The sequence below is a fragment of the Pseudonaja textilis genome, chromosome 1 (genome assembly GCF_049901715.1).
Source record: "Pseudonaja textilis isolate UNSWEBS1 chromosome 1, rPseTex1.2, whole genome shotgun sequence".
Taxonomy (NCBI): domain Eukaryota; kingdom Metazoa; phylum Chordata; class Lepidosauria; order Squamata; family Elapidae; genus Pseudonaja; species Pseudonaja textilis.
Genome location: NC_141990.1, coordinates 117,483,851 through 117,506,006, shown reverse-complemented (window position 1 = coordinate 117,506,006; position 22,156 = coordinate 117,483,851). Strand labels below are relative to the sequence as shown.

The 22,156-nt window shown below is 36.0% G+C and overlaps 1 protein-coding gene across 1 annotated transcript in view; it reads left to right on the top strand.

The window, feature by feature from the left end:
- COL19A1 (collagen type XIX alpha 1 chain) overlaps window positions 1–22,156 on the top strand; it is a 205,055-nt gene that overhangs the window by 119,389 nt on the left and 63,510 nt on the right. Inside the window, exons 14-17 of the mRNA XM_087920538.1 lie at window positions 2,761–2,814; window positions 3,710–3,745; window positions 11,359–11,412; window positions 20,180–20,233. Coding sequence (XP_087776664.1) covers window positions 2,761–2,814; window positions 3,710–3,745; window positions 11,359–11,412; window positions 20,180–20,233 — 198 coding nt within the window. The remainder of the gene's footprint in view (window positions 1–2,760; window positions 2,815–3,709; window positions 3,746–11,358; window positions 11,413–20,179; window positions 20,234–22,156) is intronic.

Sequence of the window (22,156 nt, the reverse complement as noted above, 5' to 3'; positions counted from 1 at the left end):
TTCTTTCTTTCTTTCTTTCTTTCTTTCTTTCTTTCTTTCTTTCTTTCTTTCTTTCTTTCTTTCTTTCTTTCTTTCTTTCTTTCACTAAAATGTGATAACTCACCAATTAGCCTAAGTGCTTTTAATTGTAAGAAATAGGTCATTCTAGTCTCCTGCAACAGGCTGTTTAATCCAGTGGAATCATCCATTGTCAGAATCAGAAAAAAGGTTATTTTCAGATAATTTATTTATATGAAGAGATTGATGGAAAATTTAAAAAATATCCTCCTTTCTAGTTCTAAAAATAGTTGTTTTTATTAAGTTGATTTTTTCATAAACCAAAAGAATGCAATTCCAGAAAATTTCATAAAATGCTTGGTCTAGTATAGGGGTATCAAACTCAAGGCCTGTGGGCTGCATCTGGTCTGCAAGGTGCTTATATCTGGCCCATGGGGCCAGTCTGGAAATAGAAGGGACCAACCTGCAGTGCCTCTGCTAGCAAAAATGGGGCATGAGGGACCCATGGGTGGCCCCCATGCACCCCATTTTCAGCCTGGATGACCTCCTGCACTACCCTGCCAGACAAAACAGGGCACAGGGAGTCCCACAGGGCCTCTGTGCCCTGTTTTGGCCAGCAGGGTGCTGCATGAGGCCATCCAGGCCAAAAATGGGGCCTGTGAGGGCAACCTGCAACCCCCGCCCCCATTTTGCCCAGCAGGGTGCTGCAGGAGGCCGTCCAGACCAAAAACAGGGTGTGCCCTCACGGCTCCCTGTGCCCATTTTGGCCAGCAGGGTGCTGCAGTAGGCTGTCCATCCTGTTTCCTCTCTCAGTTGTCCATGGAGGACAACTACAATACTAATCCAGCCCTGCAAGAAATCCAGCTTGACACCTCTGGTCTAGTGGTTAAAGCACCAGACTAGAAAGTAGGAAGTTATGAATTCTAATCCCACTTTAGCCATGAAAGCCAGTTGGATAATCTTGGGCTAGTCTCTCAACTCAACTCACAGGGTTCTTATTATGGAAAAAATAGGAGGATGTATTGAATATGATCACTACCTTGACTTATTTATAAAAATAATAAAGGCAGAATATAAATACATACATAAAATAAAGTAAAATAAAATAATAAAATAATAAGATAATAAAATAAATAAATAAAGTAAAGCAATAAGCACTTCAAAAGCAATATATACCTGCAACCCCAATATATACCTGCCCCCATGATTATTACTGCTCGTCGTATACAGTATTTTGAATGAATGGAGAAATTTTGAGATGAGGAAATGTAGGTAGAAAGGCAGTAGGTAGTTTCTTGCAAAGAAGGAATATGTTCAGAGAACTAAAACTGGCTATGCATAATGGAATACTTTTGTTTATTTTTGTATATTGAAGTCAGAGTCAATTTTATGTAAGAAGTAACATAAAAGAAACATAACAATAAAATGAATGGGGTGGGAATATCTTTAAAGAAGTAGAGTAAAAGAAGAAGAAATCAGGTCAAGAAGGAATGGGCATGGACTGGAGTAAACGTAGATTGGGTACAAACATTGAATTAATCATACCAAATGAATTGCTTAACAAATCAATGAAAAAAATGTGAATGGATTGAGAGAAAGAAGCAGTCCAAGAAAACAGCGATGGAATGAAATTGATGTGAACCTCAGAATGAGGGAAATGATCTATGTAAAGAACAAAGAAGCATATGGATGTGGAGAAAGCAAGGATGTTTTGCAAAGATAGAAAGGTATGGAGAACTATATGAATGCTGCTAGTATTAAGTAATTTCAACTACTTTGTTTTATTTTTCTAAGTATTTTTTTACTTCTTTCAAGCCCACTGCATAGCTCCGCACATCCTGAAAGGAAATAACATGATAAATATGTATGTTTATATACATATTCCATTTGCTTTCTGAAATCTCATAACCATTTTTGTTTACAAAAAATCAGTCAGAAATCTAAATCCATTCAGAAATCTGAATAGAGTAATTTATATTTATGCTATTCAAGCATGGGCAATAAGGCAGGTTTTTTTTCCCTACTTATTTCTGTTTGCCTGGTCTGTCTTCTTCAGACAAAACAAATATTGCTTTAGATTTAACTCTTTGATTGCTTATAAGCATAAATGTAAAATCAGGTTTATCAAAATCCAACATTTAATTTGAAGTAACTACTTAAATGCTAATGTACTGTAACTATTTCTTCTAAATGGTGAATTAATGTAACTTTTGTAAAAAAAAAAAAAAAGTATTGTCCAATTATGAGTATTTTGAACACTTTCTGATTCAAAGTTTCCTGCCTGCAGTAGGAGAGATGTTGCTTATCATCTTAACATCAATTTTTTCTCAGTCAAACTTGTCATGAAAACCAATTAGTAATTTTACAGATACTTTTAGATGGATGACCAATTTAATGAGTCTACTTTTAAGAATTGCATGTTTGTTTCAGCAGGTATAGAGGTATTTTCATTTGTGAATTTTTAATTATTTTAAAAAGTGACATTTAAAATACTCCTTTAAAAACTGGGAATGAACAAGCTGGATACAACCCACGGTTATGAGTTGTCTCCAGAGTGACTTTTATTCCATTTCTTTTAAAAAAATGAAATAAAGAAAATATTTCAAAAAGAAACATGGTAACCTGGTTGGCTTCATACCTAAGGCAGAACTAGAACTCATGGTCTCCCAATTTCTAATGTGGGAGCCTAACTACTATACTTCTTACTTACAGAATTTAATACATATTAAATACAGTTCCTCATCTTTTTTCCTTCTTCCATAGGGCTTAAAAGGTGATGTTGGTGATTGTGGAATAACTGGTGCAAAGGGAGAAAAGGTATTCATATGTGTTCACATGCGAACTCTTACATTGAATTGATAGGTGAAAATTAAAGACCTGGGTAACGAAAAGAAGAGTAGAAATTGCTGACAATAAAAGAACAAAGAAGAAATACTAAGGGGGCTGCATCCAGTGTTCTAGTGTAAATGTCGTTGAATACGACTCTGAATATTAACAACTGCTTGGAAAATGTTACTTGCTGAGTTTTACCTAAGCAAAATAATTGTCTCTTTTGCTCTTCTGCAACTACTTCTTCCCCTCGCCTCATCTCCATCCGTGGGGTTTTTGTACAGGGTTTTTTTTCGGTGGGTGGGTGGGTGGGTGTATCCCAACAATACACATGAGCAGCGGCATTGTTCCATGATGACAGACTCACTTCTCTGAATTTACAAATGTTCCCTCTCTCTCTCTCTCTCTCTTTCTCTCTCACACACACACACGTTAAACATGTCAAGTGGGTTTTATAAAGAATGATGAAATGTAGGGGAAAATACCTTCAGAAAGGAGGATATGATGAAAAAGTACAAAAATAGTTACAGAAATTAATGCAGAAAGGGGACTGAATAGACTTACCATATATACTCATGTATAAGCTTCTCTGCAGATAAGCCAACCCTTGAATGTTTAACCAATATATCATTAAAAATGAGCCACCTAGGAATAAGCCTGAATCTCTCTCAGATGATGGTTGCTGACCTTGAGCTGTTCAGCAGTTTAATTTTCACTATATCATCATATTTCTCTAAAGTAAATTGAATAGGGACTTTATGTATTGAATTAAGTAGTTCAAATGAAGCTGAATGGAACATAGATGTCAAGTTAAGTATTTTAAGTGAAGTGGAATTTTTAAAATACAAGATTGTTACTTTTTGCTTTCCTCCTAATATTATAGGGTGATATGGGACCTCCAGGACCTGCTGCCCTTGCAGTAAGTACTTAATTTGAAATCAATGAAGGAATCTTCCAAATATTGGCTTGTGTATACAATGGTGATTATTTCCATTGATAATTTATCTATCTAAATGAAATGCTTACTTCCTCAGTTGCACAACATGTACATTTAGCAACCTATACAATTAACGAGAGTAATATTAGATTTTTTTTTCAGCTGAACACAGTCTAGTTTCATTCTCTTCAAAAGTAGTTTGGGTATCTCACTGTGTGACATAAGGTCATACCTTGCAAAACAAGGTAAAAAGAATATGTCACTCTGTTTATCATTTTTCACGTGCAGTAATGTGTTCAAAAGGACACTGAAGTGCCTTTCCTTAGCGGAAGTGGATGATCATTTTCCCAATGGCATTAAAATGAGTCCTATGGAGAATGGACACTCTTGCAGAGATTTGGAAAATCAATCCCCTATGCTGCATTTCCCCTAGCAAGCCAAATGTATCTCTCAGCACTTTTGGAGCAGAGAAAAATTACTGGGGATATGACAGATGTAATATGAGATGGGAAACTGAGACTGGAGTCTAAGCAGTCCTTGCTCAATCGTAATCTAATTGCAAAGAGCTATCGGGTGTCTGACAACATCCTTATTTAAGATTCATTTTATTTATCAGAACCTACATTCACTCTCGAATCGCTTCCCAAACACTGGGCTTGAAACCTGCCTCCATAAAGTCATAGTTTTAAAACTGAGGTCCAATAAGAAGTAACTATTACATTTTGGGCACTTAGAGTGAAAACTTTGTTTTTATTATCACTTAGCAATCCAAACAAGTCAATTAAACTTTAACTAATGGTCCTGGAACTTGGGTAAGAGTTGGCTTTGTCTATTCTTTATTTGGGCATGAAAAATTTTGAAAAAGATTTCAATGGACTTTTTTTCCTAAGAAAAGTATTTGGAATTGCCCTAAAAAAAAGGTAGAGAGACACATGAACATGGCTGTAAGATAGTGTAATTCCTTACTTAACATGCATGACAGCTTGACTTTAAACATTAATTTCCCACATAATGCAGATTGTTTCCCTAATGTTAAAATAATATAATACTAATAAAATAACATAATGGACTAAAATGGTTGATGCAGTGACTGAACTTCAGGGATGACAGCTTTATCTTCACAGTTTCGTCAAGGTGCTGAATTGGCAGAAGGAGTAAGGGGCTTTTCTCTGAAATGACACAGTTGGCTAAGCTTCTCCCTCCTTTCTGGTATCGAGAGCTTAAGCCTATGGATGTCATGTCACAAGAGTGACAGGTGAAGGAAGGTGGTATGGTGATCTCTCTCATAAAGTATATGAAAACTATTCCTCTTGACATTTGATCCACAGCTTTTAGTTCTCCAGGAAAATGAGCATCCATTTTTACGTTCCTGTAGGCCTATCCCTTTGGGGAGTTATAAAATACTCATCCAGATGGCACCAAATTCTTAAGCAGAAGCCAAGGGTTAAGTCTGTCACAAGCAAAAGCACCTAAATGTGCTTACTAGACAGATACTTGAAATGCTGGTTCCATATTCCTTAAGATCTGGCTAAATGAAGCATCAGATAACACATCTGGTACAAAGCAAACAGAATGAAGAAGTTAGTCATTCAGACTGAGACATGTTCTGTTGTTAGTGCTACATATAAGTACAGTTAACAAGTGGCATCATGCAATTTCAAGACAGAACTAGCCCAAGATACTTTTGTTGCCTGATGTCAAGCAGTAAATGATACTCTCCTACCCTTCTAGCCAAGTGCAGATTATCTAAAAGCATCCTAATTATTTCAACACATGACCCTAAAATATCACAAATACCTCTTCCTATCACTGATAGTATAATGACATGAATTGATGGCAGTTTGTTGATCTTTTATATTCCATATCTTCAATCAGAGGTAGCCTCCTCATTATTGATCAAGCTGGTGCTGGGATTATATAATTACAGAAAAAGCAGAATTTGTGCTTTATTCTCTGCCTTCAAAGGTAGGTGCTTTTTCAGCAAAATTCCACTCCTGTCTGGAAGACACAGATGACATTTTTTCCAGATTCTCCATCTCAAAAGGTTTGCTCTAGAGAATTCTAAAATTCTCTGTAATTGTGTAAATGGTGCCATGGATCAGGGGAAAATAAAATCAATGAATTCTTTTTCTTCCAGCACAACTCTCCTCTATTTTTAAAAAATGTGGAAAGCAGAAGTCATTTTATTTATAGAAGAAGATTCAATAATGAATCAAATGATGTGTCTATGTCCCATTTTTCTCTATTCAGAAATAAACTACAGCAATTAGTAAAAATTATAAAATGTATGAATAAAAAATCAAGATATTTAAAATTAAGATAAATTTAAAATCAGTACCATTAAAATCAAAACTTAGTTCAACTAAGTTAGAAACTAGTTAAAAGCTTGCTAAAAAAGATTTTTGCTGTTATTTTTTCCCACTGGGAAAATGGGGGCCAAATTAACATTGTTTGGGAATTCATTTCATATTCTAGGTTGGGTTCACAAACGACAAGGTCCAAATAGATGAGTTTCTGGCAAAAAGGCCCTATTTTAAAGTGTTTCTTCTTCTGATCTGAGTAACTGGCTAGGTTCATAAATTGAGAGGCCATATCTTGTCTTTAATTATTTCTGGTAGACAACTGGCAACTAGTAGAGATCTTTCACTACAGGCATTATATAATCCATCAGTAATTTAGCCACTTCATTTTGCACCAACTGCAATTTTCAGACATTTTGTACAGTCAGACACATGTAAAGCATTTGGGATGGATAAGATGGATATGATCAAGGGATAGATGACCACTGATATATCTCAGTATTCCAGGAGTCCAATTGTCTCACTAGACATAGTTATATAAGCACACTCTTTGACACAGCTATCACCTGTGAATCCAGTAACTACTATGGATCAAGAGATCTGGTCTATATGAAGGAACACAACCCCATGCCAAATCTTCAGTCCGGAAGGTCAGGTTTCTAAATGGAAACCAAGATAGAAACAAGATAAAGTCCTGTGGAACACCATACCTTAACAAAGTAGGATTGGACAGTAGTTTCCTAGCATCATTTCTAGATGCATCACAACAGGAAGGATTGGATCTAATACAAAGCACTGTGCCAAAAGCCCAGAAAGATTGACAAGAATCAAAGTCTAATCTAGAGAAAGGGATTTATAATTCTCTAGAATCTAGATGTTATTGAAATAATATTCTTCATTATGATCTCTGTTTATTCTTTGTATGAGTTTTGTACTTTCTATAGTTGAACATAAATTAAGCATATATCCTCAGTGCACACAATCTCATAATATCTAATCTTACTGAATGTTATGTTGCATAATATTAGATTTAAATGTATTTTTCTCTAAGAAAAAAACTCTGAATGATTTATTCACTTATAAGGCTTCAAAATTGGTTATGAACAGGGGTGGGATTCAAATTTTTAACAACCGGTTCTGTGGGCATGGCTTGGTGGTCATGTGCCTGGGTGGACATGGCTTGGTGGTCATGTTATTGGCTGGGTGTGGCCAACTCAATATCACTCACATCGAGGCATGCATCTCCTCTCCTGGCCTCTCATGACTGTGAGGATGCTGCAACAGTCGTAAGTGTGAAAAATGATCATAAGTCACTTTTTTCAGTGCCACTGTAACTTTGAATGGTCACTCCACACAAGCAAAGTACCAGTAAAGGAGGGGGAGAAAACTCCAGAGACATTCCTGAGACAGGAAGTCTAGTCCTGCCAAGAATGTAATAAGGGTTAACGGAGAGGCAGTTTCTGTAAGCAACACCAGAATGTTTCCTTCCTGCCTTCCTTACAGGATTAGGCCAGTAATTTCTTCTAACAACAGGTTCTCCAAACTGCTTAGAATGTTAACAACCGGTTCTAGTGAATAGGTGCAAACTGGTAGAATCCCACCCCTGGTTATGATGTATGTAATCACATTTATTTAAATATTAATTTAAGTGTACTCTAAGTTTTCACAGATGAAATGGCTTATAGTTAATTCAAGTAATGCTTTACATCAAATCTTGTTAAAATGTTAGAAGCAGGCCATAAATCTTCTTACATTTTTAATAAGGTATTATATAGGATTATGGACTGTAATTCTGTATATTTTGCAATTCTGTAAAATTCTGTAAACTTTTACCACATCTCAGTTTTGCCTTTCTCTTAAAACACCAGATTGTCTAGTTTTCATGAAGTTAAAATGATGGGAGGGTTTCAGATTAGTTAAATATTCTTGTTATTTCTTCAATATTTTGACTAATAATTCTTATTCCTCTTTTTGGTAATATCTGACTTAATTCTATTAATAGTATTTAAAGGGCCATAGAGATATGTGGTTGTCATTTAATTTATGACTATACTTTGTTCTAATTTATAGTTTAAGTTATAGCATGATAGTAGATTTCCCCCATTTTTTCTAAGTTTTATAAAATTTATCTAATTTCCACCCACCCACCTTCCTTCCCTTCCTTTTCCTAAGTATATTTTAAAATGTTTTTTAAAAAACATTTTTAAAAAATGTTTCCAGACAACTACTTCCTAATGTAGTAATTAAAACATATTATGCAGTTTTCTTGAATTTCCTTTCTGAAAGGATTTTTTCAAAAGAAGAAAAGATCGAAGAAGCAAAGGAAAATGGATCATTTACAGATAAATTCTTAATCTAATCAAGTTCAGTTTCCAGTGACTTTATGGACTGATTCATGGAATTTTCTTGGTAACAGCAAATGGTTTAGTAGTACCTTTTCCAAACTTTCACAAGTCTAGCCAATGTTATTCCATTGAAGCCTGCCATTCAAATACTAACTAGACCTGATCCTGCTTAGCTTCAAGCCCAGATAACATGCTAAGATATACATCACCTGGATAGGATATAAAATTTTGTAAATAGGGAGGGCACCGCTAATATGAATGGGGTTTTTAAAAGTAGAACATGGCTTAAAAGATAAAGTAATTGATTCACTGAAGTCTAGAAAAGTTGGAAGCCTAATTATTTTATTAAATAAGATATCACAACCATGAGTACTAATGCTATCTTATTTGTAAGGTTACATTAAGGAAATCTGGCAAATTTGAAAGAACTTCCCAGCTCTTACTTTTGCTCTGCTGAAAACTAGGGAGGGTTCCTTCTCAGATGCTTTCTCCACCCCTCTTCTTTCACATTCAATCATTTATTAGACTATTGTCTAGATAAATGTCTTCTTCCTGTCTCCCAAGCTCATTCCCATATACCAGGGGTGTCAAACTCAAGGCCCAGGGACCAGATCTAGCCCGTTGGGTGCTTAGATCTGGCCCGTTGGGTGCCCACCCTGAAAACAGCAGACCAGCCTGCGGTGCCTCTGCCACCAAAGACAGAGCTTGGGAGTGCCACGCATGAACCATCTGAGCTCCATTTTTGGCTGCAATGGCTTCCTGCAGCCCTCTGCCAATGAAAATTGAGCTTGGGGAGGCTGCACGCACCCTGCCTGTGCTCTGTTTTCAACTGTGACAACCTCCTGCAGCTTTCTACCAGCGAAATTTTAATTTTTGTAGCATCTTTCAAGGTCATTTCTATCATTTTCATTACTGAGTATATGAGTACAGTTTGAAAGCAAGTCAAGTCAATTAAGAGATCAAGTTAGTCAAGCTGTGGATAATTTGAGATATTCTAATGTAAGAAAGTTATCATGTACAACCTATGCATTTTAATATCTCCATTCTAATATCTCCACCAGAATCTGCTTTTTAGGGACTAATTCAAACCTCTCTTTTGGATAAAAGAGAAATGTTGTTCCAGGGATAAAGGAACTGGCCTTGTTTGGTATGAATAATAAATCACCTGAAGTTGACCTCAATTTATTTTACTTTAAAATATGCAGAACTTACTTGGCTGTACAAAATTATTTTTTAAAAAAAATTGTTTGATTATGTTATCTATAAATAAGACAGAAAGCAGCTCTGTAGTTATGAATAAAAAGATTGTCATGTTTTTGTTGGCTTCATAAATATATGTCATGTAACTTACTAAGCTGATTTAAGAGAGGAAAAATTGGGTCATGCATCTTGTGTATTGATCTAAAATTTGAAAACAAAGTCAAATAAAGACATAAACCCGAAGCCATGTCATCCAAAATAATATAATTTAATTAAAATCAGCTAGAGATTTCTCAAATTACTAGTTTGAGATTACCCAGGACAACAGGAAGCACTTGTGAGGTATCTCTTCATCCCAAAAATCACATTCTCTCATAAATGCTGAGAAGTGAAAAATGAAAATGACTGAAGCCAAACTATATGTGAAGCACAAAGATCATGCTAAATTATACACACACACACACACTTATTTCTACACAGATACGCAGATACATAGAATGGTGCTTTGGCTCTACTAATTGAGAGTGCATGTTTCTATAGCTCTTGTATCCTTGCCTATAGAAGCCTTGAATTCCACTTTTTCCTATAATTACATGTTTGATTTAATATCTCTTCTGCATTTTCCTATTGTATAAACTTGTCCTAAGCTTTACTGTATCCCAGAAATTTGGGGTAGGGGAAGTTTACCTCACAGATCCCCATTCTTCTGTTTATACAGTATACATCCTATCTTGAAGAAATGTTTAAATGGGGAGTGTGATTTATATTTAATGCTACTACTCTGAGACAATGACTTGAAAATAGTTTCTTAAATTGCTCAGTTCTGTGCTACCATTTCTACAATATGCTGTACCATTACTTAGGATTGGAACTTAAAATAGTATTTTATTTGGTTTTATTTTAGTAGTTCTATTCATTATTTTTAGATTCCATTGTTATATTTACTGGTTTGCTCTTACACACATGTCTCTTACATACATTTGTGTGTGTGTGTGTGTGTGTGTGTATTGTGTATGAATACTTATTTTATTCAATATCTTGTTTGTATATGGTCCCGGGGTTGCAATAAATTTGAATTTGGTTTGCTATAGCATTCCTTCCCATTACTCCTTTTTCTGTGACTGGAGTTTCCTTTTTAGGATTGAAATGTCTTTTAGCAAAGCCTGAAATCTTTTCAAATGCTTTCCCAAATACAAAGATAACCTGCTGTCCAGACAATTTCTATGTCATTTTTCTGTGTGCTCTGCTTTTATGTATCTCAGAAAGCATCCTAGTTTCTAAATCAGTGGTCATGCTGACTGAAGATGATGAAAATTGCAGTCATGTTGAGGCATCAGGATAGTCAAGACTTCCCTCTCATCATTCAGCATAGTGGAGAGCATATAGAAATGTTCATGTTCAAAAATTAATATACAAAATAACCCTCCAATATTGAGGCTACCATTTATTCATAAAGCAGACACACAGTCTTTCATCATCTATCCAGTTCAAAACTTAGCCTGTAGCATTTATTTAAAAAAATATCAAGCAAGAATTGCTCAAATCTACAGTTGAAACCACCTTTCAAATTAAAGTATGATCTTTCTATGCTCTTTAGCATCTGCTACCCACAGCCATAAGAACCTGTATGAATACTGCTTGAAATTACACTTTAATTATAAAAGTTTGATTACTATTTTAGGAATATGAGCAGATATTTTAAGTTATATTAACGAGGGAAATAACATTTGAAAACTGTCTATATTTACAGAGTATGCCAGGAATAGAAGGTCCTCAAGGCCCACCTGGGAAAGAAGGCCAGCGGGTAAGTAAATATGGCAGCAACTGGCAGATACTAATTTATCATGCTGTCTTTGCTTCAAAACTACTTTATTAGAAAAACCTTTGGACCTCAAACACAAACCCATATAACAGCAGTCTGCAGAATAACAAAATAACAAAGTTGGAAGAGACCTTCTAGTTTAAGCCCATGCTTAAGTTTAAGAGTCCTTACACCATTTCAGACAAATAGTTGTCCAATCTCTTCTTAAAAACTTCCAGTGACTGAGCACCCACAATTGTAAGACAGGCCGTTCCACTGATTGATTGTTCTAACTGTCAGGAAAGTTCTCCTTAGTTCTAGGTTTCCAACCACTGCTTCTTGTCTTGCCTTCAGGTGCTTTAGAGAATAGGTTGACCTCCCTCTTTTTTAAAGTGGCTCAACATGGTTGATGCTTCTGGCAAGCCTGAAAAAAGAATGATGTTGTTTTAATGAATCCACTTATCAACATTAATACAACTTTTAAAGTAATAGCACCTTTTTCCTCAGACTTGCACAGGGCCCAAAGCATTTCTTCCAGGTAACTTTCAAAGCATGCACAACCCGTTAACTTCTCTCAGCATTCTTTTAAAAAACATTAAAAAGCAAGTAGCTGTGCAAACTATGTAATGCTAAAGTGACCAGGGAAAATATTGCAAAAGTATGCAATAATTGGTAGTAATTGAAACATATGAAACTGGTAACATGACAAATATGTTTGGATTGGACCTATTAAGTATATTATAATTGTGATGTGAAACACCTGAAGCATTTTTTAAAGTTTACATAATTTGGTGTTTCTAGCTAAGAGGAAGATTTAATTTGAAATGAAAGCAAATGAAAAGGTCAATGCAGTGCCAACAGGAAAAATAGTCAAACAAACATTATTTTCTGAAATGTTCTTCCTATCAATGTGTTAAAGTTTAGCAAGAAACTTAAAATAAGGAACCATATCTTAGGAGGCATTTAAATGCTCAAGTCTTTGATTTTATTATAAAAAGTATTCATCTAGCTATTCTTATTACTTTGCATATATGAATGTTAGCGGCAATATTTCCCTGGGAATTGAATTTACCAAAGTCAGTTTCACTATTATTACCACTTTGGAAGAGAAAAAAAAGTGTTAAAGAAAGTAATCTTCCATTCTGTATCAGATTCTAAGGAGATTAGATTCTATTCAAATAATACTGCAACTTCTAATTAAAACTCCTGAAGAGAAAAAAAATAACACTGTCTTGCTGTTTATAGTTTTATGTAGTATTACAATAGTATTTGCTTTTTACTTAAAGAGTGGAATTTGTTTACAGTTGAATCTCAAAAAATTAGAATATTGTGCAAAAATTCATTTATTTCAGTAATGCAACTTAAAAGGTGAAACTAATACATGAGATAGACTCATTACATGCAAAGCAAGATAGTTCAAGCCATGATGTGGCATAATTGTGATGATTATGGCTTACAGCTCATGAAAACCCCAAATCCACAACCTCAGAAAATTAGAATATTGTGAAAAAGTTCAATATTCTAGGCTCAAACTGTCCCACTCTAATCAGCTAATTAAGCCATAATACCTGCAAAGGGTTTCTGAGCCTTTAAATGGTCTCTCAGTCTGGTTCAGTAGGAATCACAATCATAGAAAAGACTGCTGATCCGACAGTTGTGAAGAAAACCAACATTGACACCCTCCATAAGGAGGGAAAGCCTCAAAAGGTAATTGCAAAAGAAGTTGGATGTTCCCAAAGTGCTGTATCAAAGCACATTAATGGAAAGTTATGTGGAAGGGAAAAGTGTGGAAGAAAAAGGTGCACAAGCAGCAGGGATGACCACAGCCTGGAGAGGATTGTCAGGAAAAGGCCATTCAAAAATGTTGGGGACTTTCACAAGGAATGGACTGAGGCTGGAATTAGTGCATCAAGAGCCTCCACACACAGACGGATCCTGGACATGGGCTTCAAATGTCATATTCCTCTTGTCAAGCCGCTCCTGAACAACAAACAACGTCAGAAGCGTCTTAGCTGGGCTAAAGAAAAACAGAACTGGTCTGTTGCTCAGTGGTCCAAAGTCCTCTTTTGCATCTCATTTGGAAACCAAGGACCCAGAGTCTGGAGGAAGAATGGAGAGGCAAACACTGCAAGATGCTTGAAGTCCAGTGTGAAGTTTCCACAGTCTGTGTTGATTTGGGGAGCCATGTCATCTGCTGGTGTTGGTCCACTGTACTTCATTAAGTCCAGGGTCAATGCAGCTGTCTACCAGGAGATTTTGGAGCACTTCATGCTTCCTTCCGCAGACAAGCTTTATGGGGATGCTGACTTCATTTTCCAGCAGGACTTGGCACCTGTCCACACAGCCAAAAGCACCAAAACCTGGTTCAATGACCATGGGATTACTGTGCTTGATTGGCCAGCAAACTCGCCTAACCTGAACCCCATAGAGAATCTATGAGGCATTGCCAAGAAAAAGATGAGAGACATGAGACCGAACAATGCAGAAGAGCTGAAGGCCTCTACTGAAGCATCCTGGCCTTCCATAACACCTCAGGATTGCCACAGGCTGATAGCTTCCATGCCTCGCCGCATTGAGGCAGTAATTGCTGCAAAAGGGACCCAAACCAAGTACCGAGTACATGCGCATGCTTATACTTTTTAGAGGTCTGATATTGTTCTATGTACACTCCTTGTTTTATTGATTGCAAGTAATATTCTAATTTTCTGAAGTTATGGATTTGGGGTTTTCATGAGCTGTAAGCCATAATCATCACAATTATGACACATCATGGCTTGAACTATCTTGCTTTGCATGTAATGAGTCTATCTCATATATTAGTTTCACCTTTTAAATTGCATTACTGAAATAAATGAACTTTTGCACAATATTCTAATTGTTCGAGTTTCACCTGTTAATATTACATTTGAAAAGGTAGAATGATCTAGACTTTAGAGGCCCCTAGCCATAATAAAAAATTTAAAAATTATGACATATAAAAGTAAAGATGCAACTTGAGTATTTTTAAGTAAAATAAATTAGCATACTTAAGAGTAAAATCCCAGTCAAATGGCTTTCCAATTTCCCCACAGTCTTATGCTAGGCCTTGGCATGAGGTAGATGTCTTATCCTTGGTCATTTATAATTAAACCAGTTTTATAACCAAAGTGTTCTTACATCCCTAGCCAGAGAAACAGTCCTTGCACTAAAAATGTGGAATATACTAAGAAGCTACAATTTAATTATACATAATTTTTTGCCTTTTTAGAGGGTCTTGTGTAGGCAAACCATAGCAAACCAGTACACAAAAGTGAGACAACATGGAGTAGTGGTGCATTTTGGCAAATATATTTTGAAATAGTTTTTATGCTCCTTTCTATTGTTGCATGTTCTTTATTTGATTCACATGTTAGTCGCTAACTACCTTTCAGGGATTTCATGGTAGAGCCAGGGTGTTATTTGAAGCATTCTTCATTTTGCTTGGCCATTTCCATGAATTCCCCCCGCCATTTAAAATTACTGTAAGTAAAATGAACATGAAAACCGATTTAGAGAAGTAATGGAACAATTGCAGTTTTAGTGGAAACCACACAAAAGACCATTTCTTTTATCTGAATTCCAAGTATGCGAAACTTTCATTGCAGTGGACTTTCAAATCGCATTACCTCCATACAGATTCATTTAGACACAGCTGAAATGAAGCTTGCAATACCCTAGATGAAATCAAGCAGAGATGATTAAAATTTTTACAACTGTTAGTACATGTACTGCTGAAAAATGAGGACCTTTTCCCGATCCATTTAATAGGTCCTTATTGATGAAAAGGACTCTCCTTATAAAAAAAATTCTCCTGTCCCCAAACCCTCCAAGAATCAATTATTAAATGAATCCAATGGTTGCTTTGCCTTAACAGAAAATGCTACCACATGCATGAGGCAGACCCCTGTTTTTTTTATAAGCCTCACATATATTTATCACCCTTCCTCCTAGATTCCAAGAATGTTTTTGGTCATATTTTTGAAAACAGGAGTTTTCTTGTAAGCCTTATCAGACTTAAAGCCATTGCTGGTGAATACTATGACTCTATTATTGCTATCTATCATTATTACTTCAGTGGTGATCGCTACCACAATATTTATTAGACTGCTTGGAGTATATATATTTGTGATGCAACAATAGCTATGATAACCCAGTCATATCTGGGAAGGTATGTTTAGCGAACATTGAAAATTACCATGGTATAGTACAAAGGGACTTTTAAATTGTGCCTGTCTCAGCCCCCCTGCAGTCGTGTCATCAAAGTTTGGGAGCTTGGTAGCCCCATCTGCACTTATGACTGGCCCCTACCTGCTTATGTAGGTCCCTCCCCATCTATGTCCTATGTCCTTAAATGCAGTGGAATTTATTCCAATACACAACACAAAGCAACAGCACCTTCTCTCACAAAGGGCTGAATACCTGGGAAGCCTCCACAGCAGAGTACAAAGGAGCTGTCCCACAAGAAGTTCCAAATTCCTGGGAGACTCCAAAAGCCCGCTACCCCCACCCCATAAAGTATTGAATGCCTGACAACCTCCATCCCAGTTGCCCTTATTGCCATGCACTCTACCACACCTGCCAATCTTCATCATTTTCTACAAGGCCACCCAGCTGGTGATGAAGAAAAATGCTAAAGGCAGCTGCTCAGCAGCAGCATCTTAAAATGCCCCTTTTTCCATGCTCCTGGATAGACATGGAGCATTAGAGCTGGCTGGCTTCATAGTGAAAGCAAAACAAAAACAAAAACAGAGCTGCCCTCATGGTCCCAAGGCTCTGTGAATGAAGTACAACTCTCCAAGAGCATTCTCGATTCCAGGAGGAAAAGTGTTGACTTGACTTCCTTTAGCATCTCCTGCTCCTCCTCCTCCTTCTTCCCAAAGAGCCAGGATAGATACATCTTACAAACTTGATGATTTAAAGAGAAGCTTTGGCTTGACTTTCATGGGTTAAAAACCATCCACTACACATTTCTAGAGGAACAAGAACCCTAAGAAATCAGAGCAAGTATTTTCCCTTTCAATATAGAAACTGCACACGCTGAAATCATGTGGAGTTTCAGATTGTCAATATGTCACTATTGAAAAACAGCAGAAAGAAATGGAATTAAGGAAGACACACATACCATCTCAATGCAAACATTGAATGTTATGGCTAATATTGAAAAATGTTAATATCACCTTTTGCTTTCAAATTGTGGTGTTGGAGAAGACTCATAAGAGTTCCTTGGATTACAAGCAAATCAAATCAGTCTATCTGAAAGGAAATCAAACTTGTTCTTTGAAAGGACAGATAATGAAGCTGAAGCTCAAATATTTCGGCCACCTAATGAGAAGAGAGGACTCATTGAAAAAGACCTTGATGTTTAGAAAGATTGAAGGCAAAAGCAGAGGATAAGATGGCTAGACAACATAATTGACATAATGAACATGAATTTGGGCAAACTCCGGAAGACAGTGGAGGACAGAGGGACTTAATATGCTATGCTCCATAGGATCGCAAAGCATCAGGCACAACTTAGTGACTGAACAACAACAATATCATTTTTATTTTATTATTTGCCACCCAATTACTATGGACCCTATGATTCATTATCGCAATGGGTTTTAGTCCATTTTCAAATCCTCAACATAGCATAATAGCAAATAAGAAATCTTCATCCTAACATGAGGTTTTTGATGCTCTGGTGCCTTTGCCTTTCTATCCACACCTTTTTCACCTGGGGAATTCTAGATAATATTATCATTATTGAATCGTCCTGCTTTATTTACTATTACAGGAATAACCTTCAGCTTATAATCCTCCCTTATTTTTCTTCATTTGTTTCTTTGTTACAAATAATCCTTAAGTAGAAAGAGATGCAATCATTTCACAAGAGTATCTTGGACTGCTAGTACCTCCTGTTGCTCCTAAATAAGAAATACCTTCACATTTCTTGTTATTAATAGAGCTCAATGGACTGATTTTTCCTATAGCACAGAATCTTATAAGAATGGAAGACTAAGCATTGTACTCAGAGAGGTGATCGGAACATAATGCTAGGGTGTGTTTGCTCACTAATTTGATAATGTAGGTTATGCAGGGAACAAGGCATGTGAAAAACCTTTTGTTTGCTTTTGTATTTGTCCAACCATTCATTGTTTAATACGGAACAAGACATGCATACCAAATTCTTTTGATGATAGTTTTCCAAAATGTCTAGTGTATATATATGATTATACTATGCATATATGTATATGATTATACTATATATAATCAACTACTAATGGATTTATAAACCTTTTTTATACAATGCCTTTTCTATGAATCATAAAAAGTTAGACAAATGTGATGAACAGGCTGTACTGATATAAATCAGGGTCTCCACATTTGGCAACTTTAAGATGCATGAATCTTAACTCCCAGAATTCCCCAGCCAGCATGGCTAGCTGAGGAATTCTGGGAATTGAAGTCTATAATGGATCTATAATGGACAATGGCACTGACAGTAATCAGTATAGAAACAATCTGGAAAAAAGGTTATGCTTCCTAAGTTATATTAGCAAACCTTTTAATAAATATAAGTTACAGAGAATTCAGTTCTGCATTCTGCAACTGAATCACATTTGTCCATGCCAGTTCAAATCTTACTATCTGCTTAATATTTCTTTATTTTGTACTTACTTGAAATGTTAAGAAGCAAGGAACTGGAAAAGTAATCAACAGAATCTGATTTTTCATCAGTATTTAAATTTTTAACAAATCCAACTTGCTGTGAAATCTCACATTTCATTCAGTTATTCAAATGGCACATTTTGTTAATAACTTTGAAAGGAAACCAAGGTTCATATAATAAAATGTCTGATTTAGAAGCTGTGATCATGCATACTGGTAGATTCCATTGCCTGCAAGACCTTTTCTATTCCCTTTAATGGTAATAAAGGTTACCTTTCTCGGTATCTATGGATGTCTACTGCCTACAAGAGCATAACCCTTCACTTTAGTGATGTAGTAAAGCATTTTTCTCTGAAAGACTCACCTGAATTTAATATTGCATGTACACTGTGATAGATGAAGCTTTTTACATTATAGAGAAATATTTAAGCAATGTAAAAAAAAAACCTTTCAGTCAGTCACTTTTTACAAATATGTGTTGTAACATTTTGTGCATCTTGAATATCCCAAAGGACTACATTAATATTGATAATAAAACCCTTTTTTATAATAATTTATATTCGGTGTGTTTAGAGTTACAGGATGCAATAAACATCTAGATGAAAAATGTTTACATATCTCACATATTTTTGCTCCTAAAATATAAATACACATGTGGAAGCCATCAAACCCAAATCATCAAAAACTATAGCTAAAGTTAGGTTAACAAAAAGCACATTGACCTAAATATGGATGTTGTATGTGAAACACATGAAAAATGTTAGGAGACACATGGCTTCTGAAACATTGTCATCCACTGTTTCCTGAACTTGGGCCCATAGAGCTGCTCAATTTATGAAGTTCAGATTAGTTGATAGGGAATCTGTGACAGTGACAGATGATTTGAATAATGGAGATCAATAAGCAAGAAGTACATAATTCAGTTCAGATACAGCAGTGATCTATGAAAATCAGCCTAGAAAATGGAGGCAGGATATCTGTAAATCTGTAATGCACAGCCTATTTTTAAGATTTAGGATGGTAAATGTACTGTAATTCTTCCACTGCCAATCCTGTCTGTTCCTTTATGGTAATTCATCTGAGTTTGCTGTATTTTGATAAATGTCACAGAATGCTTTTATCCATGATCATAACTTACAAAACAAGTGCTAATTATATTTTTTGATGAAGTAAACCTTTGTTTTGAAAAAAAATGTTAAAGTAATTAAAACTACTTCATTGTTCATGGCATTTATCATTTCTGCTTTACAGCCAATTCTTTGGGGCTTCCAGCTTTGGCTCAGGAAGATTTTTCAACTGTCATAGTTATTACTGTATCAGTTTTCAAATATACACAATTGTGCTATCAGAGAACTTTCACATAGGCTGGGAAAAGTATAAATAGGTCCTTGCTAGAAATGACCACTAAAAGGATTAAAAGTAAAGCTTTCTGTGTCCCCCCCACCCACCATTCAATGCTGACTTTAATCAATTCTTTGATTGCCATTTTCTATTAGCTGACTAAATCTTAGGTATCATTTTATTGGTGTCATTAAATAAATTCAGACCCTATTTAGCATTGTTTTCTATATTGGCCATGTGGATGAAAATAGCCAACAGAACATTGTAAAATGAATGTAATCACATGAAAAAGGCAGCACCTATTCAGATTAATATTTTCTGAATAAATGAACCCTGGTAAAAAGAACACTTCTGTCTTCATTCTCGTAGCAGATTGCAGTTCTGAGCAAGTGAAGTAGAAGTTATCTTGAAAGCTCAACTTTATTTGGAGCATTTTTTAAAAATAATGTTTTTAACATCATCAATTTTTTAAAATGAAACATTCTGTCCTGAATAATTTGGGATTGGGGCCCCCGTTCTAGTCCAACCTCCTGCTCAGGCAATTTGTTCAAATCTGCTTTTACAGAAGAAAAGTGTGGTATATGAAGCAGGGACTATACATTTCCAGTAATGTTCTTAGAATGGTTGTTCTGAAAAATCTCCCTGATTGAGAGAATAGTCCTGCCTTAAAGACTTCATAGTTTTCAAAACCATGTTCTTTAAACAAATAAATGATTATTTGTCCAATAATTCTTGCTCTTATATGTCTTTGTTTATCCAGGGACGACGTGGCAAACCAGGACTCCCTGGAAAAGCAGGACCACCAGGGCCACCTGTGAGTATCCACAAGGATAGCATCAAACTCAGCTTAGTCCACAATCCATCTCAGATACCCTAAGGAGGTTGTGTTAACATTTTTTTCCCTTTCTCTACAGACAAAAACAAAGATAAGTCATATAGAGAATGGGGATATAGGTGTGATAAGAAAAGTAGGATAACAACTTCTGGAACTGGTGGAAATGGAAAAGATTGATGAGCATTTCAGACTATGAATTTGTCCAAAATATTTAACTATTTTACTTTACCCAAAGCAATGGTGCTGTGTATTTCAAGTAAGAAATTTGTGACTAAGATGCTGATTGTTTAAATGGCAGAAAGGATTATACCAAAACTGGAAATTCAGCTGTAGATTAAATGAATTTGCTAAAAAATAAAATAAAATTAAGACATATATGAACTGTATGAAAGGAATTGTACTATTCTTTCATTCTAGTAACATGTATGTTGGGGTTGTTGCACCAGATGCTCTTGGAATTTTTTGTTAGATGCCCATGGATTGGAATCTGTGCTTGATTCTTTTAATGATGGCATTAGGCTACCTCTATTTTTCTTGGTGTGGTACTTAATTGATTATTCTGTAATCATTGAAAGTTCACAGAGATATTCTACACAGGAGTAATTTTAGCAACATTAATAATATATCTGGAAAGAATCCAAATGATGTCTCTCTTTATTAAAGATAAAAAACAAGAATGTAACAGTTGTATTTGACATAGTTATATTGAAAATGAAAAACCTTCAGAATGAAGAATCCATATCAGATTGGGGCATATTATTTGTTAATAAAATGAGATTGTGATAGAGGAGTATTCTGAACATCATTCGTATTGTTGGTCTTAGGAAAAAGTAGTTCATGATAGCGTGTGTCTCCTACATAGTAATAAACAGGTACAGTACTTGCAGTTCAGATTTCAAAAATGGTCAAGCAAATGATGCTTCTGTCCAAAGCAGATTTCTTACAGAACATGAACTTGTCATATGAATCAATGCTGAATTATGAATGTCTCATCTCATCTTCATTAACTGAACCTACTCATTTCTTCTTAAGACAGAATAACAGAATTAGAAGGGACTTCGGAGGTCTTCTAGTCCAGCAGCCCCCCCCCCCCCCACTTTTGGGTGCCAGGGACTACTTCCATAGAGGCGGGTTTTCTGCAGACTGGATCCTGCATGTGCATGGATAGGAATTTGCTCAGTTGCACAGCCTGGTTTCTGGCCGGCCACGTGACAGTGCCATTTTGTGGCATGGGATTGGGCCCCCCGTTCTAGTCCAACCTCCTGCTCAGGCAGGAAACCCAATACCATTTCAGACAAATGGTTGTCCAGTCTCTTCTTAAAAACCTCCAGTGCTGGAGCTTCTGGGGGCAAATTGTTCCACGGATTAATTGTTCTACCTGTCAGGAAATTTCTCCTTAGTTTTAGGTTGTGTCTCTCCTTGATTAGTTTCCCTCTATTGCTTTTTGTTCTGCCTTCATATGCCTTGGAGAACAGGTTGCCCCTCTCTTCTTTGTGGTAGCCTCTCAAATATTGGAACTACTATCATGTCACCCCTAGTCCTTCTTTTCTTTAAACTAGACATACCCAATTCCTGCAACCATTCTTCATGTGCTTTAGCCTCCAGTCTCCTAACCATCTTTGTTCCTCTTCTCTGGACACTTTCTAGAGTCTCAACATCCTTTTTATATCATGGTGACCAAAACTGGATGTAATATTCCAAGTATGTTCTTACCAAGGCATTATAAAGTATTATTAAACTTCACATGACCTTGATTCTATCCCTCTGTTAATGCAGCCTAGGTTTGTGTTGGCTTTTTGGCAGCTGCAGCACACTGCTGGCTCATGTTTAAGTGATAGTTCACTAGAACTCCAAGATCCCCCTCATAGTTACTACAATTGAGCCACGTATCACCTATTCTGA